At 46.2% G+C, this 20,695-nt stretch overlaps 1 protein-coding gene across 1 annotated transcript in view; it reads left to right on the top strand.

Moving 5' to 3' along the window:
* Positions 1 to 20,695, top strand: part of MARK3 (microtubule affinity regulating kinase 3) — a gene marked incomplete in the record, with an annotated part of 2,430,063 nt that overhangs the window by 1,586,548 nt on the left and 822,820 nt on the right. Inside the window, 1 exon segment of the mRNA XM_044074521.1 lies at positions 6,760 to 6,872. Coding sequence (XP_043930456.1) covers positions 6,760 to 6,872 — 113 coding nt within the window.

Raw genomic sequence — 20,695 nt, 5'->3', positions numbered from 1 at the left:
ATTGTCTCTGGTGGCCTTGTCAACTTTGTAATGAGTAATAAAGGTATGAGGTTTTGACCAAGTGGCTGCTGTGCAAATGTTATCAATAGGAGGTCTGGCACTGAGCCAAGAGTATATCTTAACAGCTTGTGTCTGGCCTTTGTATTAAGAGATGTCCTTCAAGGATGCATCTGCAGTCATAACATATGGGTTGTCCTGCCTCAGGCAGCCCTTCGGTCGGCCGGATTCCAAAGTCTGGGTCTGGCCTCGGCTGATGTCGCACTTTCCCCAACGTCCGAGCTTCTGGGGTATAAAGGCATCAGCCAATGCCATTTTCCTCAGTCTTTCTTGCCACGCGGTGCCCGAAGCAGAAGCTGTTCGCAAGTGCCAGTCGGTCAGATCCAGAGATTTCAGCTACCGAAGACTTCGAAAAAAGCTAAGTACCCCGTTGGGGACTCTTTCTTGCCTCAGCCGATGTCAGACAAAGTAAATAATTGTTTAACTTGTGGGAAACAAATACCTCATAAGGATTTCCATTCTTACTGCCTTCCTTGCTTAGGCCCAGACCACGACGTATCAGCTTGTTTAGCCTGTGCCTCCTTCAACCGACGGACTCTTAGACGTCGGTCGGAGTTTGCAGAGGAGTTTTGTGGAACCGATTTTGCTTATAAAATGCCGTCGGAGACTCAGACAACGTATATGGTCAAAAAACGCAAGGAAAAGGACCGACACTCACGGTCCGCGGTTTCGGCTGAAACCACGGCTACGCCTACCACGAGTGTCTCTGTTTCGGCTGAAACAGATTCCACGGCTATTCCTACTACCGAAACCATACCTCCGACCACCGAGGCCAGAGAGGCCCTGGCTGAGTCGGCTTCAGAACTCCCTACCGAAGCTAGTGTTCAGGATTTGTCCAACACCATACCTTTGGACATTTCTACTCCTGCACGTGGGGCAGCCAGGCCCCCAGCTTCTATGTCTATTAAGGCCTTCTCCAGGGCTAAAGCTGCCAAACTTTCAAAAGCTTTGCCTGCCAAATCTACATCCCAGAGGCATTCCTCTAGTTCTCAGATCCTCAGTCTTGCTGAGGACCTTATCTCCTTAATTAGGGGTTCCCAACCTCACCCAGACAGGGCCTCCCAGCCTCCTCCAGACAAAAGGCCCAGGGCTGATCCCTCTGAACCCTCACTCCTCAGATTACTCCACGGATGGATCTGATTTGTCAGACCACCAGGAAGGGGTCTACTCGCCTTATGAGGATTCAGATGCAGAAGAATCTATCCCTTCAGCCTCCCCCCCTGAAGAATTTTCCTTTGGGGAGACTTTACACTCCATGAGAGAACACTTTCAATGGCAGGGTCAGGATTTCTCTGATTCTAGAAAAAGATTAAGGACCTTTTTGCATTTGCCCCAGCATAGGCCCTTAGCTATACCTCCGGTTCTAACTGTAATTGATGATATGTACAATGTCGTCAGTACTGCACCTGATTCTCTTCCTCCGGCCCCCGCCAAACCTGACAGATATTACAGGGTCCCGGATTCTCACTTCCACCTGTATAAAGCCCATGCTGCAGACCCAGAAACTATTTCTCAGGGCCCTAAAGGGGTTGCAGCCGCTACTGCCAAAAATCCCCTACCCTCTGAAAGAGAGTCTAGAGCATTAGAGAGATGGGGAAAAAAGGTTTATACATCTGCTACTCTTTCTGCCAGGGCTTTAAACTGTCAATTCCATATGATACAGTACCAATAATTTTTGTTAGATCAGCTAAATAAGAAACTTTCTTCACCTGAACCCTTAGACCGTAAATCCCTTCAGGATTTGGTACACAACTCTCAACAGGTCAGTAATCATTTCTTAAAATGTGGCTATGATGCACTGGAGGCTTCATTTAGATCAGCTATGACTGGGGCAGTAATTCGTAGGCATGCCTGGCTGAAGGAGCAATCTTTGCCAGACCAGGTCAAGGCTAAACTCCTCGATGCTCCAATGGAGAAACAGCATTTATTTGGCTCCCCTGCACAGGAGATTCTAAAGAAGGTTGAAGAAAATGCAAAATCTGTGCAAACAGTTAAAGATTTCCTGCAAGTTCAACCTCAGAGGTTCAGTAGAAACTGGCCTACAAAGAATTGGTCCTTTCCAGATTCCTCCAGAGCACAGAGAGGCAGAAACAGGCGCCCTAGAGGCAGAGGTCAATCCAAGGGCCCCTACAGAGGCTGTCAGTGGCAGCCTGCCAACCAGAGGAGTAGTGCAACAGCTACAACTACTACCACTACTACAGGACAGACACAATGACTTGACTCTGATTCCGCCTACCAAGGATCAACTGGAAGCACCCTTGGGCGGAAAGCTGGCTTTATTCTCAAAAAACTGACATTGCATTACAAAGGATACATGGACATTGCAAATAATAGACAAAGGGATACAGGTTTCACTTCCATACTTTGCCAAAAAGAGGCGGAATGCCAAACCTTCCACCAAACCAGAAGGCAGAGGCTATAAAACAAATCAGCAAGTTACTTCAGATGAAAGCTATAGAAAGGGTACCATCTACAGAACAAGGCCAAGGATTTTACTCCAGACTATTCCTTGTGCCAAGAAAAGAAAACCAATGGAGGCCTATACTTGACCTGTCCGCACTGAACACTTATCTCATTGTGCCAAAATTCAAAATGCTGACCCTACAGCAACTTCTTCCCATGTTGGGCAAGGAGTCTTTGCTGGTGACTCTAGATCTCAAGGAGGCATACCTGCACGTCCCTATCCGACCAGATTGCAGAAGGCACCTCAGATTTCTTGCAGGATCAGAGCATTATCAATTCTCAGCATTGCCCTTTGGCTTATCTACTGCGCCCAGAGTATTCACGAAATGCCTGGCATCAGTAATTGCACACTGCAGACTTCAGGGAATTCAAATTTATCCATACCTGTACGACTGCCTAATACAAGCGGACAACAAGCAAAAATTGTTAAAGGACTTGACCTATGCCATACACCTGCTACAGACCTTGGGATACACAGTCAACATCCAAAAGTCAAGACTAGTACCATCCCAAAGGATAACCTTTTTGGGTGCGGATCTGGACACAATCACCCAGATGGCTTTTCTCACAGAAGAAAAACAAAAACAACTTCCAGATTACTTCATGATTCTGACCAGACAAACTCAGCTTACTGCAAGGAAAGTCCTGCAGGCCCTGGGTTACATGGCATCCTGCATAATTTTAATCCCACATGCCAGGTTGCATATGAGGAAATTACAATGGTACCCAAGGAATGTATGGTCTCAACACAGTCACAGTCTAGAAACCATGATACCAATCATTCCATGCCTTCAAAAGGAATTCCTATGGTGGGCTCAGGCCTGCCAGTCCAATAGAGGGTTGCCTTTCAACAAACCAAAAACAAGCCGAACCATCACCACGGACGCCTCAGACTGAGGATGGGGAGCACACATGGAGGACAAACGTATCCAAGGCCTGTGGCCTCAAGGGCAGCTAAGCATGCGCATAAACCAAAATAACCAAAAGGAAATGCTGGCAGTGAGGCATGCAATCGAGGCATTCAGACCCTTCCTCCAACAAGGACATCTGTTAATAAGGACAGACAACACCACGGTCATGTGGTACATAAACAAACAGGGAGGCACACATTCCTACCCTCTATGCCGGATGGCTATGAATCTGTGGAACCTATGCCTGAATCTCAATATCCAGCTGCAGGCCAAATTCGTACCAGGAAAAGAAAATACACTAGCAGACAGCTTAAGCAGAACTACCATGGATGCACACGAATGGATGCTGCACCCAGACATCTTCAAACTTATAACAAAGACATGGGGAATGCCAGAGATAGATCTGTTCGCCTCCCCACTCAACCACCAACTGAAGACATTCTGCTCAAGGACATACCACCCACAAGCATGGAGGGTGGACTCTCTTTCAGCTGGAATGCCCTAACAGTATATGCCTTTCCACCTCTCCCATTGATGTACAAGGTTCTACTGAAGATCAGGGAGGAACAGCCAAAAGTGATACTAATAGCTCCGGACTGGCCAAGACAACACTGGTACCCACTACTGAGAAGCATGTCTCAGGCAAATTCATGGCCTCTTCCTCAATGGCCTCCTCTTCTAACGCAGAACAATTTCAAGACCCTGCATCCCAACTTGAAAACATTACAGCTAACTGCCTGGAAAATTCCTTAAAACCCAACCAAACTGTTTTATCTCAGAGGGTGAAGGACATTATCCTGGAGGCTCGCAGACCTTCCACAAGGAAGACATACTCAGCTAAATGGAAGAGATTTCTTATTTGGAGCACATCAAAGGGCACAGATGTCACAGTGGCAAACCTAGCACACATTCTTTAATACTTAGCAGAATTGTTCCACAAGGGCCTGTCTTATTCTTCCATTAAGATTCATGCTTCAGCAATTTCAGCAGAATACAATATGGATCCACCTATCTTCTCACACCCTCTTCTCGGGCAATTTTTCAGAGGGATCAAAAATGTTAAACCTCCAAGAAGACCCCCTCTACCTGCCTGGGATCTCAATTTTGTGCTGGAAAAACTGACTCTGCCTCCCTTTGAACCAGCAGCATCAGCAGACCTACAGTTCTTATCTTGGAAAACTGCTTTCCTTCTAGCAATCACTTCAGCAAGAAGAGTATCTGAGTTACAGGCATTAATGGCAGTGCAGCCCTTTTTTATTTTTCACCAGGATAGAGTGTCACTAAGAACCAATCCTACTTTCATGCCAAAGGTGGTATCTAGGGTATCCTTGAACCAAGCTATTCACTTGCCAACGTTCTTCCCTAACCCACAGAACAAAGGGGAAAAACTTTTGCACACCTTGGATATACACAGACAACTACGCTACTATTTGGACAGAACAAAAACTAGCAGAAAAACTGACCAACTTTTTGTAGCATATGCAACAGGGGTGCAAGGAAGAGCAATTTCCAAATAGACAATTTCAAAATGGATAGGAAATTGCATTCACTTTTGTTACTCCTTTCCTGGAAAGACAGTTCCTGAAAATATCAGGCCTCACTCCAAGGGCCACAGCCACCACTACAGCTTTCCTACGAGGGGTGGCTGCCAAGGACATTTTAGAAGCTGCTACTTGGAGCTCCGTGCATACATTTGCCAAGCATTACAATCTACCTTTATACTCCAGATCCCGAGCAGGGTTTGCAACTGCAGTACTGCAGGGGATCTTAACTACACCATCCTTCTCTTAGTACCCCTCCCCCAGATTGGCTATGGTATTCTACCCATATGTTATGACTGCAGATGCATCCTTGAAGGACATAGTACAGTTTTGTACCTACCATAAATGTAGATGTCCGATAGGTATGCATCTGCAGTCAGGATCACCCACCCTCCTTCCCCTCTGTGGTATTCCTAGGGTCTTACCCCTCTTTCAGCTAGCTGGGGGAATCTATTATGGTGTATTTGTTTGTTTATACATGTATATAATTTGCAAATGTTTGGAACTTTTCAGCATTTATCCAAATTTAGCCTTCCTAGAGGGCACCTGGCATCTGGGGCAAGAAAAACTGAGGAAAATGGCATCGGCTGATGCTTTTATACCCCAGAAGCTCTGACGTCGGGGAAAGTGCGACATCAGCCAAGGCCAGACCCAGACTTTGGAATCCGGCCGACCGAAGGGCTGCCTGAGGCAGGACAACCCATATGTTATGACTGCAGATGCATACCTATCGGACATCTACATTTATGGTAGGTACAAAACTGTACTCTTTTTTTTTATTGTGCATTTCAGTCCAGGAAGGAGTGAGAGGAAAGTCTAGTAGACGTTAAGACTCTTAGTGAAGGAAGAGGACTGCTGAATCCAAAGGTCAAACAGATAAAAAAAAAAAAACAAAAAACAAATCTAGCTGTCAACCTCATACTCTGCTATACTCAACCAGGCTCCTATGCCAATAGCTGTACCCAGCTAGCTAATGATGCTGTTAGGTTCTTTCAGAGCATCATGGACTATTTACGGTTTGGTTTTGTTTTGCTGATGTGATGAGTAAGAATACTGGAAAACTGAATAAATACTTTGTGTGGTTGTTAAACAGTATGTTGCCATAAGAACATTGTACTTTGCTATGGCTTTTAAAAGCGTTACTGTGGAACCTTTTTGGGAGGGAGAACTGATATTCTAAATTTAGTGTACATGTAAAAGTCTCCATTGGAACTTTGTTAAAATTATTCTGTCATTGATAAATAATATTTTCTACTCCTAATCCTGTTTGTAAATGTGTGGTCAGTTGCCACAGACTGAGGTATGACCTTCACACATGCATTTATCAAGGGAGTTTATGCTGTGCACCATAATCAAATCATGTAAACTTTTTAGAGATGAATGCACATTAGGTTCATTGTGGAGATGTCACTCAGTCCCACTGGTGACATAATTTTTCGGGCAGCTCTGTTCCATCCAGTGTTAATGTATTAATTGGAAAAGTACCCCAAGACACATTAATCAGCCTGCTTTTAGGGTCATGTAAAGCAGGCTTTGCTTCATTCTTTTTCCATCCCAGATAGCTGCTGCAATGCCTAGGCTGCTGGTTGGACCTTTATCTGGGTTATGTAGTCGGTAGTCCCACCCTAATGTATCACAGAGTAGGAGATAAAACAATTTATTGCACACATTAAAGCTTTCAGTAGAATTTTTATGGGTACATTTGTGTAGAGCATTTGAAAGTGTTTGAAGTATGCCTGCTCTTAAGCCTTTTTTTAAAATCCCCTTGTTTTTGTTTGGCGTTTCAGACATTATGGTAGGAATGGGATATTCTCGAGAAGAAATTCATGAATCTCTTAGCAAAATGAAGTATGATGAAATCACAGCTACTTACTTGTTACTAGGAAGAAAATCAACAGAGGTTAGTAATGATTTTCTATGACTTTATCTGTTTACTCAAAATTAAAACAAGAGCACAAGTTATTCCAAAACATGTTTATAACTGTATATGCTTTCTGTACCTGCAGTTTTTCCTTGAACTTCAGATGACTACCATGAGGTTAAAGCTAAGACATAATTATCGTGCTGGTCATGGTGAGCAAAGGCAAAGTTGTCTTGTCTTGCTACTGGTGATGGCGAACTCTTCTGTACAGTGGTGACAAGTGGAGAGGGTATTTCTTAATCATTCGAATGTTTTATTGTTAAAAACAAAATTATTCAGGTTGGATATGGGGGGGTTAAACTTTTACAAGTGGGATTGGGGATAGAGATGGCTCCTGTGGTGTAGAAGGGATAAAAGCAGTGCCTACAGCTTTAGTTCAGTTAGTTTGGGTGTCTGTCATAGCTGATGTAGGGTGGGCAGGTGTGGTCATCCTAAGAGAGAGCCTGTGGTTGGTTCCCTTATGGGACTGGGCAGCTGCACCATTAGTTAGTGGCAACTATCTGCTTGATACTTGTTTCACTGTTGCAGTCTTCACACTTGGGTTATCCTGCCAGGGGTAGCCCTCAGTCGGCCTGAATACCAGAGGTTTAGTATTTCTGCATCAGTTGCTGTCGCTCCAGGACTGATGTCTAGTCATCAGTGGTATAAAAAACAGGCAGCCGACACCATTGCATCAGTATTTCTTGCCGAGGAGCCCAAAGCAGTTTGCACGAGTTCCAGTCGGCCGCTACCTGAGTTTTCGTTACCAAAATTGAAGTTGAAGTCTAATAAAGCTAAGTACCCCGTTGGGGATCCTTTTTTTTTTTTTGCTCTAACCGATGTCAGAAAAAGTTAATTGTCTCGCCTGTGGAGAGCAAATACCACACTGAGATTTCCATTCTTACTGTGTCACCTGTTTAGGCCCAGACCACGACGTCCCTCGCTGCCAGTTTTGTGCTTCGTTCAACGCCCGAACTATACGTCATCAGGCCCTTATCGTAGTGCTGTCTATCTCTGTATTCCAAAATGGCTTCGGTAAGCCATCCGACTACCGTTTTTCCAGAAAAACCTAAGGATAAAGACAGACAGACCGCACAGGTCCAAAACTGCCGACGCTTCCATTAAGCTAGTCGCCAGTTCGCCGATACTCATTGAGGCACTTTAGCAGCCCCTGATGTCTGCTTCGATGGATTTGCAGGCCGCTACAGAGACCCGTTCGGAGTCTGGTATGCCATGAAACTCTTTTATGACTACAGAACCTGCGGATGTCTCTTTCTGTGTAGGCATCGCCTTCTGAGGAAGTTCTTCACACTACCAATATTCAACAACAGCTTCTTTTGCGCCTTCAGTTCTTTCTAAAACTATCGAGTTTCTAAGGCCCAGAGTATGAACTACGTCTTAAAAAACTGACCCAACCTCAAGCGCCTGCTTCCATGCCTCAATCTCAGATGCTTAAAATGGCAGAAGACCTTATGCTGATTAGGGAAAGCCAGCCTACCCTTGCTAAAAGGAAGAGAGACTTGTCCCCAGCAGCTTTAGCTGACCAAGAGTCCAACGAGACTGAGGATGTCCTTCAAGGATGCATCTGCAGTCCTTACAAATGGGTTGTCCTGTCGTCAGGCAGCCCTTCGGTCGGCCGGATTCCAAAGTCTGGGTCTGGCCTCGGCTGGTGTCGCACTTCACCCGACGTCATAAGCTGCAGTTATTCGAGTATAAAGGCATCAGCCGACGCCATTTTCCTCAGTCTTTCTTGCCGCGTGGCGCCCGAAGCAGAAGCTGTTCAAGTGCCAGTCGGTCAGAACCAGAGATTACTACCGAAGACTTCTAAAAAGCTAAGTACCCCGTTGGGGACTCTTTCTTGCCTCAGCCGATGTCAGAAAAAGTGAATAACTGTTTAACTTGTGGGAAACAAATACCTCATAAAGATTTCCACTCTTACTGCTTACCTTGTCTAGGCCCAGACCACGACGTAGCAGCTTGTCTAGCCTGTGCTTCTTTTAACCGACGGACGCTTAGACGCCGGTCGGAATTTGCTGAGGAGTTTTTCGGCTCCGATTTTGCTTACATTATGCCGTCGGATCCTCCGACTACGCAAATATCTAAAAAGCGGAAGGAAAAGGACCGACACTCGCAGTCCGCGGTTTCGGACGAAACCGCGGTTAAGCCAACCGCGAGTGTCTCGGTTTCGGCTGAAACCGAGCAAGCGGTTCTTCCTTCAGCCGAAAACTTACCTCCTACCGAGGCCTCTTCCAACCTGGTGGAATCGGCTTCTGAAATCACTCCTGCTCTTACAGTTTCTCAGGAATTATCTGACACTATCCCCTTGGATATTTCTACCCCTGCACGTGGAGCTGCTAGGCCACCTGCATCCATGTCCTTTAAGGCCTTTGCCAGGGCCAAAGCAGCTAAAACAACTAAATCTGCGCCTGCTAAGATTCCCTCTCACAGGCCTAGCTCTAGTTCACAAATGCTTAGTTTAGCAGAGGACCTCATTTCTTTACTCCGGGGATCCCAACCTCACCCAGACAGGGCCTCTCACCCACCTCCAGAGAAGAGGCCTAGAGCAGAGCCCCCTGAGCCTGTTTCAACAGATGATTCCTCTGATGATTCAGATAACACAAACCCTCCAGAGGCTCCTTTCTCCCCTTATGAAGACTCTGATGCTGAAGAGTCCATTCCTTCTGCCTCTCTGCCTGAGGAATTTTCCTTTGGGAAACCTTGCATGCTATGAGGAACAATTTCAGTGGCAGGGCCAGGATTTTTCAGACTCCAGAAAAAGGCTTAGAACCTTTCTGCATTTACCACAACATAGGCCTTTAGCCATTCCTCCAGTACTTTCTGTTGTAGATGATGCATTTAATGATGCTTGTACTGCTCCTGATTCTCTACCTCCGGCCCCTGCTAAGCCCGATAGGTACTACAGGGTCCCGGATACGCATTACCATTTGTATAAGGCTCCCTTTGCAGATCCCGAGACTATCTCCCAGGGTCCTAAGGCTGTAGCAGCTACCTCTTCCAAAAACCCTCTCCCCTCTGAAAGGGAATCCAGGTCCTTAGAGAGATGGGGTAAAAAAGTTTACACTTCTGCTACTCTTTCAGCTAGGGCCTTGAACTGTCAATTCCACATGATCCAGTATCAAGAATTTATGCTAGACCAGTTAACCAAAAAACTGTCCTCAGATGAACCATTAGACAAAAAATCTGTTCAGGAGATGGTACATAACATTCAGCAAGTCAGTAACCATTCCTTAAAATGCGGCTATGATGCACTGGAGGCTTCCTTTAGATCAGCCATGACTGGCACAGTTATCAGAAGGCATGCGTGGTTAAAAGAGCAGGCCTTACCAGACCATGTCAAATCAAAACTACTAGATGCTCCCATGGACAAGATCAATTTGTTTGGCTCTCCTGCACAACAGGTGCTGAAGAAGATGGAAGAGAAGGCAAAATCTGTCCAAACAGTGAAAGATTTCTTACAGGTCCAACCTCCAAGGTTTAGCAGGAATTGGCCCTCCAAGAATTGGTCCTTTCCAGACTCCTCCAGAGCTCAGAGAGGCAGGAATAGGCGTTCAAGAGGCAGAAGCCAATCCAGGGGTGCCTACAGGGGACGCCAGTGGCAGGGTAACAATCAGCGAGGTACAGACACAGCCACCACCACTACTACAAGACAATCAGTGACTTGGCTCTGGCACCGCCTACCAGGGAACAACTAGAAGCACCCTTGGGCGGAAAGCTAGCTTTATTTTCAGTAAACTGGCATTACATCACAAGAGACAAGTGGATTTTGCAGACAATAGACCAAGGTTACAGGTTTCACTTCCATACTCTACCAGGGAAGAGAGGAATGCCAAACCTACCTCCAAATCAAAAGGCAGAAGCTCTAAAACAAATAACTCAATTATTAAGGATGAGAGCTGTGGAAAAGGTACCATCTATGGAGCAAGGACAGGGATTTTACTCCAGGCTCTTCCTGGTACCAAGAAAAGAAAGCAAATGGAGACCTATTCTCGACCTATCCGCTTTAAACACATTCCTCATTGTTCCAAAGTTCAAAATGCTGACCCTACAGCAGCTTCTTCCCATGCTGGGCAAGGAGTCTTGGCTGGTAACTCTAGATCTCAAGGAGGCATACCTGCACGTCCCCATACGACCAAATTGCAGAAGATACCTCAGATTTCTTGCAGGATCAGAGCATTATCAATTCTCAGCATTGCTCTTTGGCTTATCTACTGCGCCCAGAGTGTTCACGAAATGCCTGGCATCAGTAATTGCTCATTGCAGGCTTCAGGGAATCCAAATCTACCCTTACCTGGACGACTGCCTGATACAAGCGGACAACAAAAACAAGCTTGCAGAAGACTTGAAAAGGGTCATTTACCTACTACAAGCTCTGGGATACACAGTCAATATAAAAAAGTCAAGACTGATACCATCCCAAAGGATAACCTTTTGGGGTGCAGAGCTGGAAACAACGAAACAAATGGCATTCCTAACAGTAGAAAAACAGGAGCAACTCCCTCTCTACTTCTTGGCATTAACAAAGCAGAATCATCTAACAGGAAGAAAAGTTCTGCAAGCCTTGGGTTTCATGGCATCCTGCATAATATTGGTTCCACATGCCAGACTGCATATGAGAAAGTTACAGTGGTACCTAAGGAATTTATGGTCTCAGCACAAGCACAGCCTAGAAACCCAAATTCCAATAATTCCATGCCTGAAGCAAGAATTCCAATGGTGGGCTCAGGCCTGTCAATCAAACAAAGGATTGCCTTTCCACAACACTCAACCAAGCCAAACCATCACAACGGACACCTCAGATCTCGGTTGGGGGGCCCACATGCTGGACAAGTGCATTCAAGGTTTATGGACTCAAGACCAGCTGCACCTACACATAAATCAAAAGGAAATGCTGGCAGTAAAACTGGCAATTCAGGCATTCAGACCATTTCTTCGAGAAGGTCAACTGTTGATAAGGACGGACAACACCACAGTTATGTGGTACATCAACAAACAGGGAGGCACACATTCTTACCCTCTATGCCGGATGGCAATGGACCTCTGGAATGTGGCCCTGAGCTACAACATTCAGTTACAAGCAATTTTTGTACCAGGAAAAGAAAACATTCTAGCAGACATACTAAGCAGAACTACCACGGATGCCCACGAATGGATGCTGCATCCGGACATCTTCAAAACCATTACAAGAAAATGGGGGCTCCCACAAATAGACTTATTTGCATCCCCACGCAATCACCAACTAAAGAAATTCTGCACAAGGACGTTCCACCCACTTGCCTGGAAGGTGGACTCCCTATCTTTCAGCTGGAAAAACCTGACAGCATATGCATTCCCACCACTTCCTTTGATGCACAAGGTGCTATTGAAGATCAAAGAGGACCGTCCAAGGATCATTCTGATAGCTCCAGACTGGCCAAGACAACATTGGTACCCATTACTGAGGAGCATGTCTCGGGAACAAATATGGCCTCTACCCCTTGTTCCCTTGCTGTTAACACAGAACAACTACAACACCCTGCATCCAAACCTGAAAACACTGCAGCTGACTGCCTGGAACATTGCATAACAACAAATAACCTAAATTTATCCCAAAGGGTTAAAGACATTATCTTGGAGGCTCGCAGACCCTCAACAAGAAAAAATTATTCAGCAAAATGGAAAAGATATTTCATTTGGAGTACTGCAAAAGGAGAAAATGTGTCACTGGTGAACATAGCCAACATCCTGGAATACTTGGCAGAGCTCTTCCACAAAGGCCTGTCCTATTCTTCCATCAAGATTCATGCATCAGCTATTTCAGCAGAATACGACTTGGATCCTCCAGTCTTCTCACATCCTCTGCTCAGGCAGTTTCTGAGAGGAATTAAAATGTAAAACCTCCTAGGAAGCCACCATTGCCAGCATGGGACTTGAACTTTGTGCTAGAAAAATTGACACTTCCTCCTTTCGAACCAGCAGCAACAGCAGAATTACAATTCTTATCATGGAAAACTGCTTTCCTGTTGGCAATCACTTCAGCAAGAAGGGTATCTGAGCTACAGGCACTAATGGCAGTACAGCCCTTCCTGATCTTCCATCAAGATAGAGTATCCATGAGAACTAATCCTACTTTTATGCCTAAGGTGGTCTCCAGAGTATCTTTGAATCAGGCTATCCACCTACCTACATTCTTCCCCAACCCACAGAACAGGGGAGAAAGACTGTTGCATACCTTGGATGTGCATAGACAACTACGCTACTACCTGGACAGGACCAAGGCCAATAGGAAAACTGACCAGCTACTGGTAGCATATGCAACAGGAATGGAAGGGGAAGCAATTTCAAAACAGACCATCTCTAAGTGGATAGGAAACTGCATTAGATTTTGTTACTCCTACCATGGAAAGAAAACTCCAGAAAACATCAGGCCTCACTCTACAAGGGCTACAGCCACTACCACAGCTTTTCTACGAGGAGTGGCTACCAAAGACATTTTAGAGGCTGCTACTTGGAGCTCCGTGCATACATTTGCCAAGCATTATAATTTACCTTTATACTCCAGATCCCGAGCAGGTTTTGCCACTGCTGTTTTGCAAGGGATCTTAACTACACCATAATTTTATTTCTCCTCCTCCCCCAGTTTGGCTATGGTATTCTACCCATTTGTAAGGACTGCAGATGCATCCTTGAAGGACATAGTACAGTTTTGTACCTACCATAAATGTAGATGTCCGATAGGAATGCATCTGCAGTCAGGATTACCCACCCTCCTTCCCCTCTGTGGTACTCCTAGGGTATTTGCCCATCTTGTAGCTAGCTGGGGGAATCTATTATGGTGTATTTGTTTGTATATATATACATACATGCTTATTTTTTGTTTGCTTCTACTATTTGGAATCATTTGCATTTATCCAAATTTAGCCTTCCTAGAGGGCACCTGGCATCTGGGGCAAGAAACACTGAGGAAAATGGCGTCGGCTGATGCCTTTATACCCGAATAACTGCAGCTATGACGTCAGGTGAAGTGCGACACCAGCCGAGGCCAGACCCAGACTTTGGAATCCGGCCGACCGAAGGGCTGCCTGACGACAGGACAACCCATTTGTAAGGACTGCAGATGCATTCCTATCGGACATCTACATTTATGGTAGGTAAAAAACTGTACTTTTCTGATTATGAAGACATGCCTTTATCTGCTTATGATGATTCAGATGCAGAGGAATCCATTCCTTCAGCCTCTCCTCCAGAGGATTTTTCTTTTGGTGAAACCCTACATACTGTGAGAGAGCATTTCCATTGGGAATGCCAGGTTTATCCACGGTCCAAAAAGAGGCTCAGGGAATATTTAGATTTACCACAGCACAGACCCTTAACTATTCCTCCTGATGTCCTTCAAGGATGCATCTGCAGTCCTTACAAATGGGTTGTCCTGTCGTCAGGCAGCCCTTGATCGGATTCCAAAGTCTGGGTCTGGCCTCGGCTGGTGTTGCACTTCACCCGACGTCATCTCTGCTGGTCTTCGGGTATAAAGGCATCAGCCATTTTCCTCAGTCTTTCTTGCCGCGTGGCGCCCGAAGCAGAAGCTGTTCGCAAGTGCCGGTCGGTCAGATCCAGAGATTACTACTACCGAATACTTCTAAAAAGCTAAGTACCCCGTTGGGGACTCTTTCTTGCCTCAGCTGATGTCAGAAAAAGTGAATAACTGTTTAACTTGTGGGAAACAAATACCTCATAAAGATTTCCACTCTTACTGTTTACCTTGTTTAGGCCCAGACCACGACGTAGCAGCTTGTTTAGCCTGTGCTTCCTTCAACCGACGAACGCTTAGGCGTCGGTCGGAGTTTGCTGAACAGTTTTTATCCACGGTCCAAAAAGAGGCTCAGGGAATTTTTAGATTTACCACAGCACAGACCCTTAACTATTCCTCCTGTTCTGGATGATATTTTTATGGAATCCAGTCTAACTCCTGATACTGTACCTCCTGCTTCCAGGAAACCTGACCGGTACTACAGAGTCCCTGACTCTCACAAATTTCTTTTCAAAAATCCTGCTGCTGACCCAGAGGTCATCTCCCAAGGACCTAAGGGAATAAAAGCAACCACAGCTAAGAATATCACCCCCTCAGACAGGGATGCCGAGCTTTAGACAGATGGGGTAAAAAAGTATACACCCCTGCAACTCTTGCCAAAAGAGCATTACATTTTCAATTCCACATGCTGAAATACCAGCAACATACGATGAAACTTATTAAACAAAAACTATCTTCCTTCGCTGACTGTCCAGAAAATAAAGAATTGCAGGAGCTTATGCATTCTGCAAGCCAAGTTAGTAAGCATACCCTGTAATGTGGGATGTGAAGTTGTATCTCGCCGTTTTGTTCTTACACGTGGGTTCGGAGCCGATCCCTCGGCTCCGAGTCGGCTGCTTTTCAAACTCAAACTCTGAGAAGCTATAGACACAGAATATATCCCATGATGCTCTACTGTAAATGCCAGATCTAGTTTGCCGCTGCAGCGGATTTACAGACTCTGAGGAAGCTCGGGCCAGTGTTAATTCTATTTTTATCTTGTATTGTTAGCTAGTGTTTTCTTTAAAAAAATAGAGTTTATAGTTAGTGTGTAGATCTGGTATATTTTTGGAGTGTTTTTCTTGATGGCTGTTTTTTCTAGGCCTTTCTTCGTTTTTTGGGCGTGACAGGGCTCTGTCAGCTCCTTTGTGTGTGCTAAAATTATTAGTGGTAGTTTAAAATTAGTTAGAACATTTAGAGATTAGATAGTTCTGTAGAGAGTTAATGTTAAAAAATATTTCAATAACATTTTTTGTATTTGATATACTCATAGTATTGAGTTCAGGGATCTGAACATATATATTTCCTCTCTCTTTTACTAAAATGTCAGAAGCAGAAGTCTGGCTTCAAAAGGTGTGTGTGCGGCCAGAAAATGTCTGACAGACAACCACCGCACCTGTGTGTACTGTTTAGGATCTGTTCATTTGCAGGAAGTGTGCTCTATCTGCCACTCCTTTAGTGCCAGGGTTCTTCTGGAAAGGCGCAGAAAGCTGGTGGATAGAGGACTCCTGAAGCCTGATTTTCAGGCTGCGCTGGACAAGACCGACCTTTCTTCCAAGGCTTCGAACGGGTCGAAGTTGTTCAAGGGGTCCTCGGAGCCCATGTCCTTGGCTCCCAGCTCCTCCAGTATGGTTCGATCATCGGTTCCACAGCCCTTGGAACCGTGTACCGAACCTTTATCTCTGAGTCCAGTTGTGGATCCGGTGTTGGAGACTCCTCAGTCTCCGATTCTTCAGTCGGTGCCGTCTTCGGCCCCTTCGACTCATTCTTCAAGGTTATCTGATGTGGACGTGGACCGCGTGGTTAAGAGATTGCTAGAGAACCCGGCCCTGGCCAAAATGCTTTCTGCTTCGAGCCACTGTGCTTCAAAGCCTGAAATCCTAGTCCTACTCTCTACTCCTCCTCCGAGGCCAATCGAACTCTCGGAGCCGGGGCAGAAAGAACCGATGTTGGTAGAGCCCTAGGAGCCGAGGTTCGATCCAGCTTTGTCGACCTTAATCTCCTTGGTTTTGACTGGGGAGTCTCGGACCCGACACTCCCTCGCTGGTTCTGGGGTGGAGAGTCAGAGACTTCAGTTCCGACCCTTCCCCTCGGGGCTTCAGCCTCTGGATTGGAGAGTGGGGTCTCTGCTCGGGGAGGGCTGCCGTCCTCTTCGGAGCCGGCAGACTTCTCGGACTGGGATTCTGGTGCCTTCGATGCCATGAGGAAGGTCATGTCTTCTAAGACCACTACCTCTTCAGATCTTCCTTCCCCTCCCCCTAAAGGGGCCACGTTCTGTATCTTCCCCACAGGTCCCTACCAAGCCTCAGATATCCCATTGGGCGGCCCATCCTCTACAGGGACTTCACCGGACGCTCCCACTGATGAAGTACCTAGGAAGAGACTGTGCAAGAGGAGGCACTTGGATTCCCCACAGGAATCTCTCACATCAGACACCGACTTAGAGGAATCAGAAGGGTCCCCACAATTCCCCTCAGAGGATGTCTCATTTGCAGACATATTGGAGATCTTAAGGCAGAGGGGTGATTGGCAGTCCCTTGCCCCTACTGAGGATGAGTCGGTACTCCTGAAGGCCTTTGGGTCTCAACCATCCACCTCCTGGGTTACTCATCCCTTCGAACTAATGGATTTGGTTGCTCAAAGGGCGTGGGGAGTCCCCGGATTCAGTGGAACCGGTCCCTCGGAGGCCCAAAAAGTTCATTACTTCCCCTGCTGACAAGGCCTGTCTCACCAAGGGAGTCCCGGTTGATGCCATGGTGGCTGCACCCACCAGGAAAGAGATGTCGGAAACCTCCTCTTCTGTCCATCCTCCTAATAGGGATTCTAGGACGATGGACCGGTATGGTATGGGAAATGCATATTTAGTTCTGCGGCATTTTCCATGAGATCGCTCAACTACCTAACTCACTTTACCCGCCTTCAGCGAGATCTCCTTAAAGAGCTGGGAGATACTCTACAGGGTAACACAGCTGATGCAGTTTCTGAGAAAGTGAAAGCACAACTCAACACCCTCAATTCTATAGTCAACGCATCCATGCGGCTCATTTCTTATGCCGCCGATGGCTCTAGTAGGGCTGCAGGTTCAGAGATAGCTCTTCGGAGACGGTCCCGGATGTGCCTTTGCTCCTTCGCGGAAGCCTTCAAGTCTTCATTCGTCAGTACCCCATTCGATGGTTCCACCTTGTTCGAGCCTAAAGTTAAGGAGACGCTTACTAGGTGTGAACAAGAAGGAAAGACTCTGTCTGCTGTAGGAGTCCATTTTTCCACTCCAAGTAGACCATACCCCAAAGGGCAACGAAGTGGAAAAATGTGGTTTCGAAAGCCCCAAGGAGCTTTCCAGAACACACCTACTGATACCCCCTCTAGGAGCAGAAGGGGGGGGGGGGGTAAAAATGGAAGACACCGTCCAAACGGCAGAGGGGGTCCGCAAAATCAGGGTGACGGGGAGCAGTTCTCTGGTAAAGCCCTATCAACATTCCTGAAAGGAAGCCCGGCTGTCCTGCTCTGGAGGCAGTCGCTTGGCTTTATACCCAAATGCCTGGCTAAACATTACAATGGATTCTTGGGTAAAAAGCATAATTTCCAGAGGTTACTACATTCCCTTTACAAAATTCCCTCCCATGTGTACAAGTATTCCAGACGTTCCACCCATTCTGCGAAAACTAGCAGCCATAGAGATTCAAAACCTGCTAGACAAGCGTCATCCAGCCAGTCCCAGCGGACCAGATAGGATCCGGAACTTACTCAAGGTTCTTTTTAGTTCCAAAGAAAACAGGGGACTGGAGGCCCATATTAGACCTCAGCAAACTCAACACCTTTGTCAAGAAGGAAAAGGTCCAGATGGTCACGCTTCAATCGATACTTCCGTTTCTAGAAACGGGCGATTGGATGTGCTCTATAGATCTCAAGGATGCATACTACCACATCAAAATGGCCAGATCATCCAGAGATCACTTGCGTTTCCGGCTGGGGGCCAGTCATTACCAATTCAGAGCCCTGCCCTTTGGTCTCACCACAGCCCCCAGAGTGTTCACCAAATGTATGGCAGTGATCACGGCTCACCTGAGACGCTTGGGATTCTGGGTGTTTCCATATCTGGACGACTGGCTCCTCACCACCACCACCACCAGGCATCAACTAATTCATACAAGAGACTACACTATCAACCTGTGTTCCCAGTTTGGCTTAACCTTAAACTTCGAAAAATCTGCGTTATCGCCCTTGCAGCGTATTACCTTTATAGGAGCAGAGCTAGACACTGTCAATTCAAGGATCAGGTTGCCTCAAACAAGAATCTTATCCCTAAAAAGTCAATTGTCCAGTCTGTTGACCCAGAACAAAGCTCTTGCATCCCAGTTATTGAAGCTGTTAGGCACAATGGCAGCGACGCTAATAGCAGTCCCGAAGGGATGCATGCACATGCGGATACTCCAGTGGTTACTCTTCACACAATGGTCTTGCCAGCAGCTGCCGATGTCGCATGAGATTCTTTTAACAAATATTTGCAAGAAGGATCTCAATTGGTGGCTGAACAGCGAGCAGGTAGTAGTCTGACGTCCCCTTGTTCTCCCCCAACCCACAGCGACCACGGATGCTTCCCTGATAGGGTGGGGGGGGGCTATTTCAGGGAAAGACTGTCCAAGGTACTTGGTCGAGCATGGAATCACATTTGCATATAAATGTACTGGAGCTGATAGTGGTGTTCCTGGCGTTGCAACACTTTCACGACTGTCTTCCTTCAGGGACAGTTGCAATTCAGATGAACAACATGTCAGTAGTCTGGTACATCAACAAGCAAGGGGGAACCAGATTGTATCCCGTATGCCGAGTTGCCCTAAGAATTTGGCAGTGGGCTTTATCCACTAGGTGCTTTTTGATAACACACATCCCGGAGTCTTCCAACGTGATAGCGGACAATCTGAGCAGGGCCATCCTGTTGCCTCACGAGTGGTCCCTCAAACAACAGGTGGCGGACAAGATTTTCTGCAGGTGGGGCCAGCCTTGCTGCGATCTATTTGCATCTCCAATGAATGCCAAATTCAGAAGCTACTTTGCCCTTAATCCCCCACCGGGGAGCAACCCGAGGGACGCGCTTGTACACAATTGGCCCCCGGGCTATGCCTTCCCACCAATTCCTCTAATTCCCAAGTTCATACAGAAAGCCAAATGTCTGGGAAGGACTGTTATTCTGATAGCCACATCTTGGCCTCGTCAGATTTGGTTCCCCTTTCTACAGAAGTATCAAGTGGAAGAACCATGGGTTCTGGACCCAGTGCCAGACCTTCTGACTCATTCGTCGGGAGTTCTTCATCCCTCCCTCATCTCCCTAAAACTGACAGCTTGGCTGCTCCAATTCCCATATTAGCCAGGTCTCAAGATTTGTCTCTGCGGTCCAACATATTATAGTTTCCTCTCATAAACTGTGAACCAGGAAGCTATATAATAGCAAATGGAAACGATTTGTTCACTGGGCTTCTCACCACGACATTGACCCATATGTTGTGCCTATTCATACCATATTAGAGTTCTTGTCCTCCTAGTTCTATGATGGCGCAGCAGCTGCCACCTTAAGGGTTCAATTAGCTGCCATTTCCAACTTTCATGTAGGTTTTAACAGATCTAACATCATGTCCCACAGACTATGTAAAGCCTTTTTGAAAGGGACCCATAATCTCAGACCACCTATCAAACACCCTGTTTCTCCCTGGAATTTGAATCTTGTCTTATCCCAATTGATGCTTACCCCCTTCGAACCCGCGTCATCTTGTGATTTGAAGTTTGTCTTGGAAAACAATATTTCTGGCAGCCATTACATCTGCGCGTAGGGTCTCTGAACTCCAAGCTCCATCTTTCAGGCCTCCATATTTGATCTTCCACCCTGATAGGGTGTCCCTCAGGACAAGTCCTACCTTTCTTCCTAAGGTCTGCTCCAAAGGTAACTTAAATCAGTCCATTGAGCTCCCAGTTTTTTTTTTTTAGACATCATTCCAACAGACTGGAGTGTATGTTCCACAAGCTTGATGCTGACAGACAATTGAGATTCTACTTGGACAGAACGAAAGATTTCAGGCAATCTGATCAACTCTGTCTCCTACGCGGAGAACAAGAAAGGTTCTGCGGTGTCAAAAGTCACATTATCTAAGTGGCTTTATGATTGCATTAAATTCATTTATTCCTCCACTAATCGACCATTAACGACTAATGTCAAAGCCCATTCTACCCAGGCTGTTTCTACGTCATTAGCTCATGCAGCTCGTTT

This window comes from Protopterus annectens, chromosome 6.part0 (assembly GCF_019279795.1).
Source record: "Protopterus annectens isolate FY-2018-M chromosome 6.part0, PAN1.0, whole genome shotgun sequence".
Taxonomy (NCBI): domain Eukaryota; kingdom Metazoa; phylum Chordata; order Ceratodontiformes; family Protopteridae; genus Protopterus; species Protopterus annectens.
This window is presented reverse-complemented; position numbering and strand designations above follow the sequence as displayed.